The following is a 19,199-nucleotide window of genomic DNA, read 5'->3' as shown; positions in this document are numbered from 1 at the left end:
GTATGAGGCTGGGATGAGTGTGTGTGGGGAGTGTAATGTGTGTGTGTGGCTGAGATGAGTGTGTGTGGGGAGTGTAATGTGTGTGTGCGGCTGGGATGAGTGTGGGTGGGGAGTGTAATGTGTGTGTGTGGCTGAGATGAGTGTGTGTGGGGAGTGTAATGTGTGTATGAGGCTGGGATGAGTGTGTGTGGGGAGTGTAATGTGTGTATGAGGCTGGGATGAGTGTGTGTGGGGAGTGTAATGTGTGTGTGTGGCTGGGAAGAGTGTATGTGGGGAGTGTAATGTGTGTGTGCGGCTGGGTGAGTGTGTGTGGGGAGGGTAATGTGTGTGTGTGGCTGGGATGAGTGTGTGTGGAGAGTGTAATGTGTGTGTGCGGCCGGGATGTGTGTGTGGGGAGTGTAATGTGTGTGCGGCTGGGATGAGTGTGTGTGGGGAGTGTAATGTGTGTGTGCGGCTGGGATGAGTGTGTGTGGCGAGTGTAATGTGTGTGAGGCTGGGATGAGTGTGTGTGGGGAGTGTAATGTGGGTGTGCGGCGGGATGTGTGTGTGGGGAGTGTAATGTGTGTGTGCGGCTGGGATGAGTGTGTGTGGGGTGTGTAATGTGTGTGTGCGGCCGGGATGTGTGTGTGGGGAGTGTAATGTGTGTGTGGCTGGGATGAGTGTGGGTGGGGAGTGTAATGTGTGTGTGGGGCTGGGATGAGTGTGTGTGGGGAGTGTAATGTGTGTGTGCGGCTGAGATGAGTGTGTGTGGGGAGTGTAATGTGTGTGTGCGGCTGGGATGAGTGTGGGTGGGGAGTGTAATGTGTGTGTGTGGCTGAGATGAGTGTGTGTGGGGAGTGTAATGTGTGTATGAGGCTGGGATGAGTGTGTGTGGGGAGTGTAATGTGTGTGTGTGGCTGGGAAGAGTGTATGTGGGGAGTGTAATGTGTGTGTGCGGCTGGGTGAGTGTGTGTGGGGAGTGTAATGTGTGTGTGCGGCTGGGATGAGTGTGTGTGGGGAGTGTAATGTGTGTGTGTGGCTGGGATGAGTGTGTGTGGGGAGTGTAATGTGTGTGTGTGGCTGGATGAGTGTGTGTGGGGAGTGTAATGTGTGTGTGTGGCTGGGATGAGTGTGTGTGGGGAGTGTAATGTGTGTGTGCGGCTGGGATGAGTGTGTGTGGGGAGGGTAATGTGTATGTGTGGCTGGGATGAGTGTGTGTGGGGAATGTAATGTGTGTGTGCGGCTGGGATGAGTGTGTGGGGAGTGTAATGTGTGTGTGGGCTGGGATGAGTGTGTGTGGGGAGTGTAATGTGTGTGTGCGGCTGGGATGAGTGTGTGTGGGGAGTGTAATGTGTGTTTGGGGCTGGAATGAGTGTGTGTGGGGAGTGTAATGTGTGTGTGCGGCTGGGATGAGTGTGTGTGGGGAGTGTAATGTGTGTGTGCGGCTGGGATGAGTGTGTGTGGGGAGTGTAATGTGTGTGTGCGGCTGGGATGAGTGTGTGTGGGGAGTGTAATGTGTGTGTGTGTCTGGGATGAGTGTGTGTGGGGAGTGTAATGTGTGTGTGCGGCTGGGATGAGTGTGTGTGGGGAGTGTAATGTGTGTGTGGGGCTGGGATGAGTGTGTGTGGGGAGTGTAATGTGTGTGTGCGGCTGGGATGAGTGTGTGTGGGGAGTGTAATGTGTGTGTGGGGCTGGGATGAGGGTGTGTGGGGAGTGTAATGTGTGTGTGCGGCTGGGTGAGTGTGTGTGGGGAGTGTAATGTGTGTGTGCGGCTGGGGTGAGTGTGTGTGGGGAGTGTAATGTGTGTGTGCGGCTGGGATGAGTGTGTGTGGGGAGGGTAATGTGTGTGTGTGGCTGGGATGAGTGTGTGTGGAGAGTGTAATGTGTGTGTGCGGCCGGGATGTGTGTGTGGGGAGTGTAATGTGTGTGTGGCTGGGATGAGTGTGGCTGGGGAGTGTAATGTGTGTGTGGGGCTGGGATGAGTGTGTGTGGGGAGTGTAATGTGTGTGTGCGGCTGAGATGAGTGTGTGTGGGGAGTGTAATGTGTGTGTGCGGCTGGGATGAGTGTGGGTGGGGAGTGTAATGTGTGTGTGCGGCTGGGATGAGTGTGTGTGGGGAGTGTAATGTGTGTGTGGCTGGGATGAGTGTGTGTGGGGAGTGTAATGTGTGTGTGCGGCTGGGTGAGTGTGTGTGGGGAGTGTAATGTGTGTGTGCGGCTGGGATGAGTGTGTGTGGGGAGTGTAATGTGTGTGTGTGGCTGGGATGAGTGTGTGTGGGGAGTGTAATGTGTGTGTGCGGCTGGGATGAGTGTGTGTGGGGAGGGTAATGTGTATGTGTGGCTGGGATGAGTGTGTGTGGGGAATGTAATGTGTGTGTGCGGATGGGATGAGTGTGTGGGGAGTGTAATGTGTGTGTGTGGCTGGGATGAGTAGGTGTGGGGAGTGTAATGTGTGTGTGTGGCTGGGATGAGTGTGTGTGGGGAGTGTAATGTGTGTGTGCAGCTGGGATGAGTGTGTGTGGGGAGTGTAATGTGTGTGTGGGGCTGGGATGAGTGTGTGTGGGGAGTGTAATGTGTGTGTGCGGCTGGGATGAGTGTGTGTGGGGAGTGTAATGTGTGTGTGCGGCTGGGATGAGTGTGTGTGGGGAGTGTAATGTGTGTGTGCGGCTGGGATGAGTGTGTGTGGGGAGTGTAATGTGTGTGTGTGGCTGGGATGAGTGTGTGTGGGGAGTGTAATGTGTGTGTGCGGCTGGGATGAGTGTGTGTGGGGAGTGTAATGTGTGTGTGGGGCTGGGATGAGTGTGTGTGGGGAGTGTAATGTGTGTGTGCGGCTGGGATGAGTGTGTGTGGGGAGTGTAATGTGTGTGTGGGGCTGGGATGAGGGTGTGTGGGGAGTGTAATGTGTGTGTGCGGCTGGGTGAGTGTGTGTGGGGAGTGTAATGTGTGTGTGCGGCTGGGATGAGTGTGTGTGGGGAGTGTAATGTGTGTGTGCGGCTGGGATGAGTGTGTGTGGGGAGGGTAATGTGTGTGTGTGGCTGGGATGAGTGTGTGTGGAGAGTGTAATGTGTGTGTGCGGCCGGGATGTGTGTGTGGGGAGTGTAATGTGTGTGCGGCTGGGATGAGTGTGTGTGGGGAGTGTAATGTGTGTGTGCGGCTGGGATGAGTGTGTGTGGCGAGTGTAATGTGTGTGAGGCTGGGATGAGTGTGTGTGGGGAGTGTAATGTGCGTGTGCGGCCGGGATGTGTGTGTGGGGAGTGTAATGTGTGTGTGCGGCTGGGATGAGTGTGTGTGGGGAGTGTAATGTGTGTGTGCGGCCGGGATGTGTGTGTGGGGAGTGTAATGTGTGTGTGGCTGGGATGAGTGTGGGTGGGGAGTGTAATGTGTGTGTGGGGCTGGGATGAGTGTGTGTGGGGAGTGTAATGTGTGTGTGCGGCTGAGATGAGTGTGTGTGGGGAGTGTAATGTGTGTGTGCGGCTGGGATGAGTGTGGGTGGGGAGTGTAATGTGTGTGTGGCTGAGATGAGTGTGTGTGGGGAGTGTAATGTGTGTATGAGGCTGGGATGAGTGTGTGTGGGGAGTGTAATGTGTGTGTGTGGCTGGGATGAGTGTGTGTGGGGAGTGTAATGTGTGTGTGCGGCTGGGATGAGTGTGTGTGGGGAGTGTAATGTGTGTGTGCGGCTGGGATGAGGGTGTGTGGGGAGTGTAATGTGTGTGGGGCTGAGATGAGTGTGTGTGGGGAGTGTAATGTGTGTGTGCGGCTGGGATGAGTGTGGGTGGGGAGTGTAATGTGTGTGTGTGGCTGAGATGAGTGTGTTTGGGGAGTGTAATGTGTGTATGATGCTGGGATGAGTGTGTGTGGGGAGTGTAATGTGTGTGTGCGGCTGGGATGAGTGTGTGTGGGGAGGGTAATGTGTATGTGTGGCTGGGATGAGTGTGTGTGGGGAATGTAATGTGTGTGTGCGGCTGGGATGAGTGTGTGGGGAGTGTAATGTGTGTGTGTGGCTGCGATGAGTGTGTGTGGGGAGTGTAATGTGTGTGTGCGGCTGGGATGAGTGTGTGTGGGGAGTGTAATGTGTGTTTGGGGCTGGGATGAGTGTGTGTGGGGAGTGTAATGTGTGTGTGCGGCTGGGATGAGTGTGTGTGGGGAGTGTAATGTGTGTGTGCGGCTGGGATGAGTGTGTGTGGGGAGTGTAATGTGTGTGTGCGGCTGGGATGAGTGTGTGTGGGGAGTGTAATGTGTGTGTGTGGCTGGGATGAGTGTGTGTGGGGAGTGTAATGTGTGTGTGCGGCTGGGATGAGTGTGTGTGGGGAGTGTAATGTGTGTGTGGGGCTGGGATGAGTGTGTGTGGGGAGTGTAATGTGTGTGTGCGGCTGGGATGAGTGTGTGTGGGGAGTGTAATGTGTGTGTGGGGCTGGGATGAGGGTGTGTGGGGAGTGTAATGTGTGTGTGCGGCTGGGTGAGTGTGTGTGGGGAGTGTAATGTGTGTGTGCGGCTGGGATGAGTGTGTGTGGGGAGTGTAATGTGTGTGTGCGGCTGGGATGAGTGTGTGTGGGGAGGGTAATGTGTGTGTGTGGCTGGGATGAGTGTGTGTGGAGAGTGTAATGTGGGTGTGCGGCCGGGATGTGTGTGTGGGGAGTGTAATGTGTGTGTGGCTGGGATGAGTGTGTGTGGGGAGTGTAATGTGTGTGTGTGGCTGGGATGAGTGTGTGTGGGGAGGGTAATGTGTATGTGTGGCTGGGATGAGTGTGTGTGGGGAATGTAATGTGTGTGTGCGGCTGGGATGAGTGTGTGGGGAGTGTAATGTGTGTGTGTGGCTGGGATGAGTGTGTGTGGGGAGTGTAATGTGTGTGTGCGGCTGGGATGAGTGTGTGGGGAGTGTAATGTGTGTGTGGGGCTGGGATGAGTGTGTGTGGGGAGTGTAATGTGTGTGTGCGGCTGGGATGAGTGTGTGTGGGGAGTGTAATGTGTGTGTGCGGCTGGGATGAGTGTGTGTGGGGAGTGTAATGTGTGTGTGCGGCTGGGATGAGTGTGTGTGGGGAGTGTAATGTGTGTGTGTGGCTGGGATGAGTGTGTGTGGGGAGTGTAATGTGTGTGTGCGGCTGGGTGAGTGTGTGTGGGGAGTGTAATGTGTGTGTGCGGCTGGGATGAGTGTGTGTGGGGAGTGTAATGTGTGTGTGCGGCTGGGATGAGTGTGTGTGGGGAGTGTAATGTGTGTGTGGGGCTGGGATGAGTGTGTGTGGGGAGTGTAATGTGTGTGTGGGGCTGGGATGAGTGTGTGTGGGGAGGGTAATGTGTGTGTGCGGCTGGGATGAGTGTGTGTGGGGAGTGTAATGTGTGTGTGCGGCTGGGATGAGTGTGTGTGGGGAGTGTAATGTGTGTGTGCGGCTGGGATGAGTGTGTTTGGGGAGTGTAATGTGTGTGTGCGGCTGGGATGAGTGTGTGTGGGGAGTGTAATGTGTGTGTGGGGCTGGGATGAGTGTGTGTGTGGGGAGTGTAATGTGTGTGTGCGGCTGGGATGAGTGTGTGTGGGGAGTGTAATGTGTGTGTGTGGCTGGGATGAGTGTGTGTGGGGAGTGTAATGTGTGTGTGTGTGGCTGGGATGAGTGTGTGTGGGGAGTGTAATGTGTGTGTGGCTGGGATGAGTGTGTGTGGGGAGTGTAATGTGTGTGTGCGGCTGGGATGAGTGTGTGTGGGGAGTGTAATGTGTGTGTGCGGCTGGGATCAGTGTGTGTGGGGAGTGTAATGTGTGTGTGTGGCTGGGATGAGTGTGTGTGGGGAGTGTAATGTGTGTGTGCGGCTGGGATGAGTGTGTGTGGGGAGTGTAATGTGTGTGTGAGGCTGGGATGAGTGTGTGTGGGGAGTGTAATGTGTGTGTGCGGCTGGGATGAGTGTGTGTGGGGAGTGTAATGTGTGTGTGTGGCTGGGATGAGTGTGTGTGGGGAGTGTAATGTGTGTGTGCGGCTGGGATGAGTGTGTGTGGGGTGTGTAATGTGTGTGTGCGGCTGGGATGAGGGTGTGTGGGGAGTGTAATGTGTGTGTGAGGCTGGGATGAGTGTGTGTGGGGAGTGTAATGTGTGTGTGCGGCTGGGATGAGTGTGTGTGGGGAGTGTAATGTGTGTGTGCGGCTGGGAAGAGTGTGTGTGGGGAGTGTAATGTGTGTGTGCGGCTGGGATGAGTGTGTGTGGGGAGTGTAATGTGTGTGTGCGGCTGGGATGAGTGTGTGTGGGGAGTGTAATGTGTGTGTGCGGTTGGGATGAGTGTGTGTGGGGAGTGTAATGTGTGTGTGCGGCTGGGATGAGTGTGTGTGGGGAGTGTAATGTGTGTGTGTGTGGCTGGGATGAGTGTGTGTGGGGAGTGTAATGTGTTTGTGAGGCTGGGATGAGTGTGTGTGGGGAGGGTAAAGTGTGTGTGTGGCTGGGATGAGGGTGTGTGGGGAGTGTAATGTGTGTGTGCGGCTGGGATGAGTGTGTGTGGGGAGTGTAATGTGTGTGTGTGCGGCTGGGATGAGTGTGTGTGGGGAGTGTAATGTGTGTTTGGGGCTGGGATGAGTGTGTGTGGGGAGTGTAATGTGTGTTTGGGGCTGGGATGAGTGTGTGTGGGGAGTGTAATGTGTGTGTGTGGCTGGGATGAGTGTGTGTGGGGAGTGTAATGTGTGTGTGAGGCTGGGATGAGTGTGTGTGGGGAGGGTAAAGTGTGTGTGTGGCTGGGATGAGGGTGTGTGGGGAGTGTAATGTGTGTGTGAGGCTGGGATGAGTGTGTGTGGGGAGTGTAATGTGTGTGTGTGGCTGGGATGAGGGTGTGTGGGGAGTGTAATGTGTGTGTGCGGCTGGGATGAGTGTGTGTGGGGAGTGTAATGTGTATCTGCGGCTGCAGCTTGTCAGCCTCCCGAGTGTCAATCACGGACCCGGCCAATCCCGCACCCTTTCGCATTGGAATCGATTGTGTTCCACGTGGTGCCAGTGCTGCCCCTCCGCAGTCGCTGAATCGATCCAGGTTTCCCGCCAGTTTCGCTGTCATGAAAGTCCACAAATCCTGCATCTGCGTCAACACTTTGCCTCAGAAACGGAGAATCCAGCCCAAACTATTTCCACTGGTTAGAGATTCTAAAGTTAGGGGTCATAGTCTAAAAATTAGGGCCAGACCGTTCAGGAGAGATGTTGGAAAGAACTTCTTCACTCAAAGGGTGGGAGAGGTTTGGAGCTCTCTCCCACACACAGCAGCTGAAGCTGGATCATTAATTTTAAATCTGAAATAGGGTTTTGTTAAGCAAAGATATTAAGGGTTATGGGCCAAAGGCAGTATGTGGAGTTAGGTCACAGATCAGTCATGATCCCATTAAATGAAGGGGCAGGCTTGGGGGCTGAATAGCCAATTCCTGTTCCTATAGGAGTAATTCTGAGAGACAGAATTAATCTGCATTTGGAGAGGCAGAGATTAATCAAGGTCAGTATGGGTTTGTTACGGGGAGGTCATATCTGACCAACTTTTTCTTATACTTTTAAATTTTTCCAATTAAGGGGTAATTTAGCATGGCCAATCCACCTAACTTGCACATCTTTGTCTTGTGGGGGTGAAACCCACGCAAACACGGGGAGAATGTGCAAACTCCATACGGACGGTGACCCGGGGTCGGGAATCAATCTTCCTCAGGGTCATGCGGCCACAGTGCTAATCACTGTGCCACTGTGCCGCCCCGATGTCTGACCAACTTGATTGAATTTTTCAAAAGGTGACCAGGTGTGTAGATGAGGGAAATGCATTTGGCGTAGTCGACTTTGACTGCAGCAAAGCTTTTGATAAGGTTTCACATGGGAGACTGGTAGTGAAGGTAATAGCTCATGTGATCCAAGGAAATTTGGCAAATTGTATCCAGATTTTGCTGAATGGCAGGAGGCAGAGGGTGATTGTCGAGGGGTGTTTTTCTGACTGGGTGCTTGAATGGTGAGGCTTTGGCTAGAGAGGCTTCGGCAAGTGGCGTCTCAGGTAATCTCAGGTAACGTCCTCTTAACGTTCCTCTTCAGCCTTGGTGCAGTTGGGATGGTATGAGGGCAGTGATATGCTCCTCCTGCAGAATGTGGGAGCTCAGGGAGAATTCAGTTGTCCCTGATGACTACACCTGTGGGAAGTGCATCCGGCTGCAGCTCCTGGGAGACCGAGTGAGGGAGCTGGTGCTGGATGCACTCAGGACCATCTGGGATGTCGAGCACTTTATAGGTAAGAGTTTTAGGGTAGCACGGTGGTGCAGGGGTTAGTGGGAGTCCTTTAAAAGTGAGATAACTCGAGTTCCTGTTGGGGTGAAGGACAAGGCTGGCAGGTGGAGGGAACCCTGGATGACAAAACATATTGAAGTTTTGGCCAGGAAACAGGGGGAGGCATGGCTCAGCTACAAGAAGCTGGAATTAAGAGATTCCCTGGAGGTGTACAGGGTATACAGGAGTATTTTCAAGAAGGGAATTAGGAAAGCAAAAAGAGGGTTTCATAGAATTTACAGTAATTCTTCCATCCTCCTGGATTTCTTTTTTAGTCCGAGGTACACTCTCCTTTTTATCTCCCATCTGATCACCTTCACCTTTACCATTTGAGTATTTCTCATGTCCCCAGTTTCTATCCCTCACCGGCTGAAACTGATGTTGGAAACCAAGCTTTGATTTATGAACTAATTCATAATCATCAGCCATTTCTGCTGCTAATCTCACAGTTTTAACCCTCTGCTCTTCCACATGAGTTCTCACTACATCAGGAATTGAATTTCTAAATTCCTCCAAAAACATAATTTCTCTGAGAGCTTCATACGTTTGGTCTATTTTCAAAGCCCTTATCCACCTATCAAAATTACTCTGTTTTGTCCTTTCAAACTCCATGTATGTTTGACCAAATTCTTTCCTTAAATTTCTGACCCTTTGTCTGTCGGCTTCAGGCACTAGCTCATCTGCACTTAAGATGAATTTTTTCACCTCCTCATACGTTCCAGATACCTCCTCCGGTAGTGATGCAAACACTTCACTAGCTCTACCTATCCGCTTTGTTTGAATCAGTAACACCCACATGTCCTGTGGCCATTTCATTTGTTTAGCCACCTTCTCAAATGAAATGAAAAAGGCTTTAGATTAGATTAAGATTAACAGTACAGCACAGAACAGGCCCTTCGGCCCTCGATGTTGTGCCGAGCAATGATCACCCTACTCAAACCCACGTATCCACCCTATACCCGTAACCCAACAACCCCACTCCCTTAACCTTACTTTTTAGGACACTACGGGCAATTTAGCATGGCCAATCCACCTAACCCGCACATCTTTGGACTGTGGGAGGAAACCGGAGCACCCGGAGGAAACCCACGCACACACGGGGAGGACGTGCAGACTCCGCACAGACAGTGACCCAGCCGGGAACCGAACCTGGGACCCTGGAGCTGTGAAGCATTTATGCTAACCACCATGCTACCGTGCTGCTTCTACCTCCTTCTCATCAAACTTTGGCAATGCTTGGACATATTTAAATAGATTCCCACCAAGCCTTCGACTATGACGCTCTTTATCACTATCCTCATCACTATCATCCAACTGTACGTTTCCCTTTACGTCTGCCAATTTTAACTGACTATCATTTTTCATGTCCATATTCTGAAGTTCAAACTCTGTCCCTTTATCTTTTTCCCTGATCTGTATCTCCCTTTCTCTTTCTTTTTGTTCTGCTAGGACTATTCTTTCCTTTCTCCTTTATTCTCTCTCTTCTTTTTCCTCTCTATCTCTTTCTCTTTCTTTTTCCACTCTCTCTTTCTTTTTCCTCTCTTTCGTATTTAAGCTGCTTTAATTCTTTCTCATGTTCCATTTGTTTAATTTGTAACTGAACTTTTGCCATTTCCAATGAGTCAAACTGTATCTCAGGCAACTTTAAATGCTTACCCACTGCCATAATTACCTCATCTTTTCGCATTTTATCAAGTAATGTTAACTGCAATGTTTTTGCCAAATCAAACATTCTGCTTTTAGTCTCTGTCTGTAAGGTACTGCATCTGACCATCTCCACCCCCAAAAACTTCAGAGCCTCTGAAAGAGCCATTGTCCACAACACACTCCCTACTTAAACTAGAATACCACACCTGATAAGCAACCACAATATGCTCACCCCTCACTATCTTTAAGTTCACTAAGCCAATCCAATAGATAGACTTTTATCCCCTCGAGTCCCCAATTTGTTATGGGCCAGGGTTTAGAGAACCCCAAAGTGTATCATGGAGTTCACCTGACCCACAACTTTTAATAGATTGTGGTATGGGGAGCACACGGCAAACTCTACAGGTGTGGTACAGCAGAAATTGAAAAGTATTTTTTGAAGCAAAACAATGTTTCTTCGATGAACACAAGTTAACCTTTTTAAAACATAGTGAAAATCTTAGCAACCATCAATTTAAATATAACCCCTAAAGAATACAACACTAAGTAATCCTTAAGCTGTCCTTTTAAAATCCATAAGACATAAAAAAGAACTTTTAACAGAAGCGCATCAGGTTAAAGTCACTACTGAGAGCAGTTTTCATTTTAAATCACCAAAGGATCAATTTACAGCCTTTAGATTACAGAGAGAAAGACTCATACACCTTTTGACTGTGACTGCAGCTATCCAGCTCTGAAAACACACCCTGCAGCAAACAGCCTAAAACAAAAGTAAAAAGCTGGCAGACAGCCGAGCTCCACCCACACTCTGACATCACTGATAAACAGCTATTTCTTAAAGGTACTCTCACATGACAAAGGGCAGCAGGGATAATCCAGGTAATTATAGGCCGGTGAGCCTTAGATCAGTGGTAGAGAATTCTACCAATTCCTGAATGGGAGGAAATTCACTTTATTGATGGACCATCACCCACTGATAACCATGTTTGGACCTCATACCGGGATTCGATCACTGGGAGCGGGCAGGGTGCAGAGGTGGGCATTGCCCTTGTTGGCACACACATACACAATCAAGTATCATCAGTCAAACCTTCATGGGAACACAGAGGTCATGGACATGATGCTTTGAGACAAGACTTCAGGAGCAAACCCTGAATAAAAGCCATATTCCACCTGAAGGCTTGAGTTATTAATCTAGGCAGATTGTCTCCTCTGGGGAATGAGAGTCAGCATTCCATCATTATTAAGAAAATATGTATTAAACCAATTACGGAGGCCACTGTGGTATTGTTAGGATGAAGGAGATTAGCAGGAGCTATTTTTCGTGGCTGGGGCTAGATGCCAACATAGAGAAAACGGGAATGTGTTTGTCTTACGCAACTGTGCAGAACCTTCTGCCATTGGCCCCTTGTACCCGTGGGAATGGTCAGAAGAGGTCTGGCAATGGGTGCATGTTGATTACACCATGTTGTTGGAAGGGCGCATGTTTCTCATTGTAGCAACGCTACCACAGATAGCCTGAAGTTACCACCATGAGGTCAATGCCATCGGAAACATAATTGAGAGATTGAGTTAAATCATCTGCAGATTCGGCTACCCTGAATGACCGGTGAGTGATAATGGGCCGTTGTTCATATGTCAAGAATTCATAAACCAGTTGAAGGTGAACGGAATTCAACACATCTGGTCTACCCTTTATAACCCTGCCACAGATTGGCTGACAGGACGTTTTGTACAGACGATGAAACATTCATGAAAGGTAACCAGAGAAGGTTCATTGTCTAAACGTTTCAGTCAATCCCTGCTCATGGACAGGGATATTATACACTCAGCCATGCAAGTTTCTCCAACATTGCTAATGGTTCAAGGTGGTTTAACGATGACATGGTGGCACAGTGGTTAGCACTGCTGCCTCCAGCGCGAGGGCCCGGGTTCAATTCCAGCCTCAGGTGACTGTGTGAAGTTTGCACTTTCTCCCCGTGTCTGCGTGGGTTTCCTCTATGTGCTCTGATTTCCTCCCACAGTCCAAAGATGTGCAGGTTAGGGGGATTGGCCGTGATAAATAGCCCTTAGTGACCAAAAATGTTCTGTGGGGTTACTGGGATACGGAGATAAGGTGGAGACACAGGCTTAAGTAGGGTGTTCTTTCCAAGGGACTGTGCAGACTTGATGGATGAATGGCCTCCTTCTGCACTGTAGGGATGTTATGATTCTTGTCAACTACGCACAGTATAAAATTTGCTAAAACCATCCAACGCAAACAAAATTGTTGAGAAAGAGCAGCAGGACCAGATGAACCAGGTGAATGATTGTGGGCGGGATTCTCCACCCCGATGCACCACATTTCTGGTTCAGCATGCTCCATTTGCCGGCTGGTCAATGGGGTATCCCATTGTGGGGCAGTCCCACACCATCAGGAAACGCCCAAGCTGCCGGCAAAACACAACATCACGACGGCGGATAATCCAGCTGCGTGTCATTCGCCCATGGCAACACGTTCTAGCAAGAAATTATACCACAAGTGAGAAGTGACGTCTGCCACCATCTTAGCACAGACAGGGCCGGTCTCCTAAACGGCACATACCCGAGGCAGGACCGGTCTGCTACACCCTACACACCCGGGACAGGACCGGTCTGCTACACCCTACACACCCGGGACAGGACCGGTCTGCTACACCCTACACACCCGGGACAGGACCGGTCTGCTACACCCTACACACCCGGGACAGGACCGGTCTGCTACACCCTACACACCCGGGACAGGACCGGTCTGCTACACCCTACACACCCGGGACAGGACCGGTCTGCTACACCCTACACACCCGGGACAGGACCGGTCTGCTACACCCTACACACCCGGGACAGGACCGGTCTGCTACACCCTACACACCCGGGACAGGACCGGTCTGCTACACCCTACACACCCGGGACAGGACCGGTCTGCTACACCCTACACACCCGGGACAGGACCGGTCTGCTACACCCTACACACCCGGGACAGGACCGGTCTGCTACACCCTACACACCCGGGACAGGACCGGTCTGCTACACCCTACACACCCGGGACAGGACCGGTCTGCTACACCCTACACACCCGGGACAGGACCGGTCTGCTACACCCTACACACCCGGGACAGGACCGGTCTGCTACACCCTACACACCCGGGACAGGACCGGTCTGCTACACCCTACACACCCGGGACAGGACCGGTCTGCTACACCCTACACACCCGGGACAGGACCGGTCTGCTACACCCTACACACCCGGGACAGGACCGGTCTGCTACACCCTACACACCCGGGACAGGACCGGTCTGCTACACCCTACACACCCGGGACAGGACCGGTCTGCTACACCCTACACACCCGGGACAGGACCGGTCTGCTACACCCTACACACCCGGGACAGGACCGGTCTGCTACACCCTACACACCCGGGACAGGACCGGTCTGCTACACCCTACACACCCGGGACAGGACCGGTCTGCTACACCCTACACACCCGGGACAGGACCGGTCTGCTACACCCTACACACCCGGGACAGGACCGGTCTGCTACACCCTACACACCCGGGACAGGACCGGTCTGCTACACCCTACACACCCGGGACAGGACCGGTCTGCTACACCCTACACACCCGGGACAGGACCGGTCTGCTACACCCTACACACCCGGGACAGGACCGGTCTGCTACACCCTACACACCCGGGACAGGACCGGTCTGCTACACCCTACACACCCGGGACAGGACCGGTCTGCTACACCCTACACACCCGGGACAGGACCGGTCTGCTACACCCTACACACCCGGGACAGGACCGGTCTGCTACACCCTACACACCCGGGACAGGACCGGTCTGCTACACCCTACACACCCGGGACAGGACCGGTCTGCTACACCTACACACCCGGGACAGGACGGTCTGCTACACCTACACACCCGGGACAGGACCGGTCTGCTACACCCTACACACCCGGGACAGGACCGGTCTGCTACACCCTACACACCCGGGACAGGACCGGTCTGCTACACCCTACACACCCGGGACAGGACCGGTCTGCTACACCCTACACACCGGGACAGGACGGTCTGCTACACCCTACACACCCGGGACAGGACCGGTCTGCTACACCCTACACACCCGGACAGGACCGGTCTGCTACACCCTACACACCCGGGACAGGACCGGTCTGCTACACCGTACACACCCGGGACAGGACCGGTCTGCTACACCCTACACACCCGGGACAGGACCGGTCTGATACACCCTACACACCCGGGACAGGACCGGTCTGCTACACCCTACACACCGGGACAGGACCGGTCTGCTACACCCTACACACCCGGGACAGGACCGGTCTGCTACACCCTACACACCCGGGACAGGACCGGTCTGCTACACCCTACACACCCGGGACAGGACCGGTCTGCTACACCCTACACACCCGGGACAGGACCGGTCTGCTACACCCTACACACCCGGGACAGGACCGGTCTGCTACACCCTACACACCCGGGACAGGACCGGTCTGCTACACCCTACACACCCGGGACAGGACCGGTCTGCTACACCCTACACACCCGGGACAGGACCGGTCTGCTACACCCTACACACCCGGGACAGGACCGGTCTGCTACACCCTACACACCCGGGACAGGACCGGTCTGCTACACCCTACACACCCGGGACAGGACCGGTCTGCTACACCCTACACACCCGGGACAGGACCGGTCTGCTACACCCTACACACCCGGGACAGGACCGGTCTGCTACACCCTACACACCCGGGACAGGACCGGTCTGCTACACCCTACACACCCGGGACAGGACCGGTCTGCTACACCCTACACACCCGGGACAGGACCGGTCTGCTACACCCTACACACCCGGGACAGGACCGGTCTGCTACACCCTACACACCCGGGACAGGACCGGTCTGCTACACCCTACACACCCGGGACAGGACCGGTCTGCTACACCCTACACACCCGGGACAGGACCGGTCTGCTACACCCTACACACCCGGGACAGGACCGGTCTGCTACACCCTACACACCCGGGACAGGACCGGTCTGCTACACCCTACACACCCGGGACAGGACCGGTCTGCTACACCCTACACACCCGGGACAGGACCGGTCTGCTACACCCTACACACCCGGGACAGGACCGGTCTGCTACACCCTACACACCCGGGACAGGACCGGTCTGCTACACCCTACACACCCGGGACAGGACCGGTCTGCTACACCCTACACACCCGGGACAGGACCGGTCTGCTACACCCTACACACCCGGGACAGGACCGGTCTGCTACACCCTACACACCCGGGACAGGACCGGTCTGCTACACCCTACACACCCGGGACAGGACCGGTCTGCTACACCCTACACACCCGGGACAGGACCGGTCTGCTACACCCTACACACCCGGGACAGGACCGGTCTGCTACACCCTACACACCCGGGACAGGACCGGTCTGCTACACCCTACACACCCGGGACAGGACCGGTCTGCTACACCCTACACACCCGGGACAGGACCGGTCTGCTACACCCTACACACCCGGGACAGGACCGGTCTGCTACACCCTACACACCCGGGACAGGACCGGTCTGCTACACCCTACACACCCGGGACAGGACCGGTCTGCTACACCCTACACACCCGGGACAGGACCGGTCTGCTACACCCTACACACCCGGGACAGGACCGGTCTGCTACACCCTACACACCCGGGACAGGACCGGTCTGCTACACCCTACACACCCGGGACAGGACCGGTCTGCTACACCCTACACACCCGGGACAGGACCGGTCTGCTACACCCTACACACCCGGGACAGGACCGGTCTGCTACACCCTACACACCCGGGACAGGACCGGTCTGCTACACCCTACACACCCGGGACAGGACCGGTCTGCTACACCCTACACACCCGGGACAGGACCGGTCTGCTACACCCTACACACCCGGGACAGGACCGGTCTGCTACACCCTACACACCCGGGACAGGACCGGTCTGCTACACCCTACACACCCGGGACAGGACCGGTCTGCTACACCCTACACACCCGGGACAGGACCGGTCTGCTACACCCTACACACCCGGGACAGGACCGGTCTGCTACACCCTACACACCCGGGACAGGACCGGTCTGCTACACCCTACACACCCGGGACAGGACCGGTCTGCTACACCCTACACACCCGGGACAGGACCGGTCTGCTACACCCTACACACCCGGGACAGGACCGGTCTGCTACACCCTACACACCCGGGACAGGACCGGTCTGCTACACCCTACACACCCGGGACAGGACCGGTCTGCTACACCCTACACACCCGGGACAGGACCGGTCTGCTACACCTACACACCCGGGACAGGCCCGGTCTGCTACACCCTACACACCCGGGACAGGACCGGTCTGCTACACCCTACACACCCGGGACAGGACCGGTCTGCTACACCCTACACACCCGGGACAGGACCGGTCTGCTACACCCTACACACCCGGGACAGGACCGGTCTGCTACACCCTACACACCCGGGACAGGACCGGTCTGCTACACCCTACACACCCGGGACAGGACCGGTCTGCTACACCCTACACACCCGGGACAGGACCGGTCTGCTACACCCTACACACCCGGGACAGGACCGGTCTGCTACACCCTACACACCCGGGACAGGACCGGTCTGCTACACCCTACACACCCGGGACAGGACCGGTCTGTTACACCCTACACACCCGGGACAGGACCGGTCTGCTACACCCTACACACCCGGGACAGGACCGGTCTGCTACACCCTACACACCCGGGACAGGACCGGTCTGCTACACCCTACACACCCGGGACAGGACCGGTCTGCTACACCCTACACACCCGGGACAGGACCGGTCTGCTACACCCTACACACCCGGGGACAGGACCGGTCTGCTACACCCTACACACCCGGGACAGGACCGGTCTGCTACACCCTACACACCCGGGACAGGGCCGGTCTGCTACACCCTACACACCCGGGACAGGACCGGTCTGCTACACCCTACACACCCGGGACAGGACCGTCTGCTACACCCTACACACCCGGGACAGGACCGGTCTGCTACACCCTACACACCCGGACAGGACCGGTCTGCTACACCCTACACACCCGGGACAGGACCGGTCTGCTACACCCTACACACCCGGACAGGACCGGTCTGCTACACCCTACACACCCGGGACAGGACCGGTCTGCTACACCCTACACACCCGGACAGGACCGGTCTGCTACACCCTACACACCCGGGACAGGACCGTCTGCTACACCCTACACACCCGGGACAGGACCGGTCTGCTACACCCTACACACCCGGGACAGGACCGGTCTGCTACACCCTACACACCCGGGACAGGACCGGTCTGTTACACCCTACACACCCGGGACAGGACCGGTCTGCTACACCCTACACACCCGGGACAGGACCGGTCTGCTACACCCTACACACCCGGGACAGGACCGGTCTGCTACACCCTACACACCCGGGACAGGACCGGCCTGCTACACCCTACACACCCGGGACAGGACCGGTCTGCTACACCCTACACACCCGGGACAGGACCGGTCTGCTACACCCTACACACCCGGGACAGGACCGGTCTGCTACACCCTACACACCCGGGACAGGACCGGTCTGCTACACCCTACACACCCGGGACAGGACCGGTCTGCTACACCCTACACACCCGGGACAGGACCGGTCTGCTACACCCTACACACCCGGGACAGGACCGGTCTGCTACACCCTACACACCCGGGGCAGGACCGGTCTGCTACACCCTACACACCCGGGACAGGACCGGTCTGCTACACCCTACACACCCGGGACAGGACCGGTCTGCTACACCCTACACACCCGGGACAGGACCGGTCTGCTACACCCTACACACCCGGGACAGGACCGGTCTGCTACACCCTACACACCCGGGACAGGACCGGTCTGCTACACCCTACACACCCGGGACAGGACCGGTCTGCTACACCCTACACACCCGGGACAGGACCGGTCTGCTACACCCTACACACCCGGGACAGGACCGGTCTGCTACACCCTACACACCCGGGACAGGACCGGTCTGCTACACCCTACACACCCGGGACAGGACCGGTCTGCTACACCCTACACACCCGGGACAGGACCGGTCTGCTACACCCTACACACCCGGGACAGGACCGGTCTGCTACACCCTACACACCCGGGACAGGACCGGTCTGCTACACCCTACACACCCGGGACAGGACCGGTCTGCTACACCCTACACACCCGGGACAGGACCGGTCTGCTACACCCTACACACCCGGGACAGGACCGGTCTGCTACACCCTACACACCCGGGACAGGACCGGTCTGCTACACCCTACACACCCGGGACAGGACCGGTCTGCTACACCCTACACACCCGGGACAGGACCGGTCTGCTACACCCTACACACCGGGACAGGACCGGTCTGCTACACCCTACACACCCGGGACAGGGACGGTCTGCTACACCCTACACACCCGGGACAGGACCGGTCTGCTACACCCTACACACCGGGACAGGACCGGTCTGCTACACCCTACACACCCGGGACAGGACCGGTCTGCTACACCCTACACACACCGGGACAGGACCGGTCTGTCTACACCCTACACACCCGGGACAGGACCGGTCTGCTACACCCTACACACCCGGGACGGACCGGTCTGCTACACCCTACACACCCGGGACAGGACCGGTCTGCTACACCTACACACCCGGGACAGGACCGGTCTGCTACACCCTACACACCCGGGACAGGACCGGTCTGCTACCCCCTACACACCCGGGACAGGACCGGTCTGTTACACCCTACACACCCGGGACAGGACCGGTCTGCTACACCCTACACACCCGGGACAGGACCGGTCTGCTACACCCTACACACCCGGGACAGGACCGGTCTGCTACACCCTACACACCCGGGACAGGACCGGTCTGCTACACCCTACACACCCGGGACAGGACCGGTCTGCTACACCCTACACACCCGGGACAGGACCGGTCTGCTACACCCTACACACCCGGGACAGGACCGGTCTGCTACACCCTACACACCCGGGACAGGACCGGTCTGCTACACCCTACACACCCGGGACAGGACCGGTCTGCTACACCCTACACACCCGGGACAGGACCGGTCTGCTACACCCTACACACCCGGGACAGGACCGGTCTGCTACACCCTACACACCCGGGACAGGACCGGTCTGCTACACCCTACACACCCGGGACAGGACCGGTCTGCTACA

General features: G+C 55.6%; 1 protein-coding gene across 1 annotated transcript in view; it reads left to right on the top strand.

Moving 5' to 3' along the window:
• Positions 1–8,049: 8,049 nt before the first annotated feature.
• Positions 8,050–19,199, top strand: part of LOC119953524 ((E3-independent) E2 ubiquitin-conjugating enzyme UBE2O-like) — a 197,595-nt gene continuing 186,445 nt past the window's right edge. The window contains exon 1 of the mRNA XM_038777892.1: positions 8,050–8,191. Coding sequence (XP_038633820.1) covers positions 8,050–8,191 — 142 coding nt within the window. The remainder of the gene's footprint in view (positions 8,192–19,199) is intronic.

The sequence above is a fragment of the Scyliorhinus canicula genome, chromosome 18, assembly GCF_902713615.1.
Source record: "Scyliorhinus canicula chromosome 18, sScyCan1.1, whole genome shotgun sequence".
NCBI lineage: Eukaryota > Metazoa > Chordata > Chondrichthyes > Carcharhiniformes > Scyliorhinidae > Scyliorhinus > Scyliorhinus canicula.
Note: the sequence above shows the minus strand (reverse complement) of the source record. Positions and strands in the feature narration are given on the sequence as shown.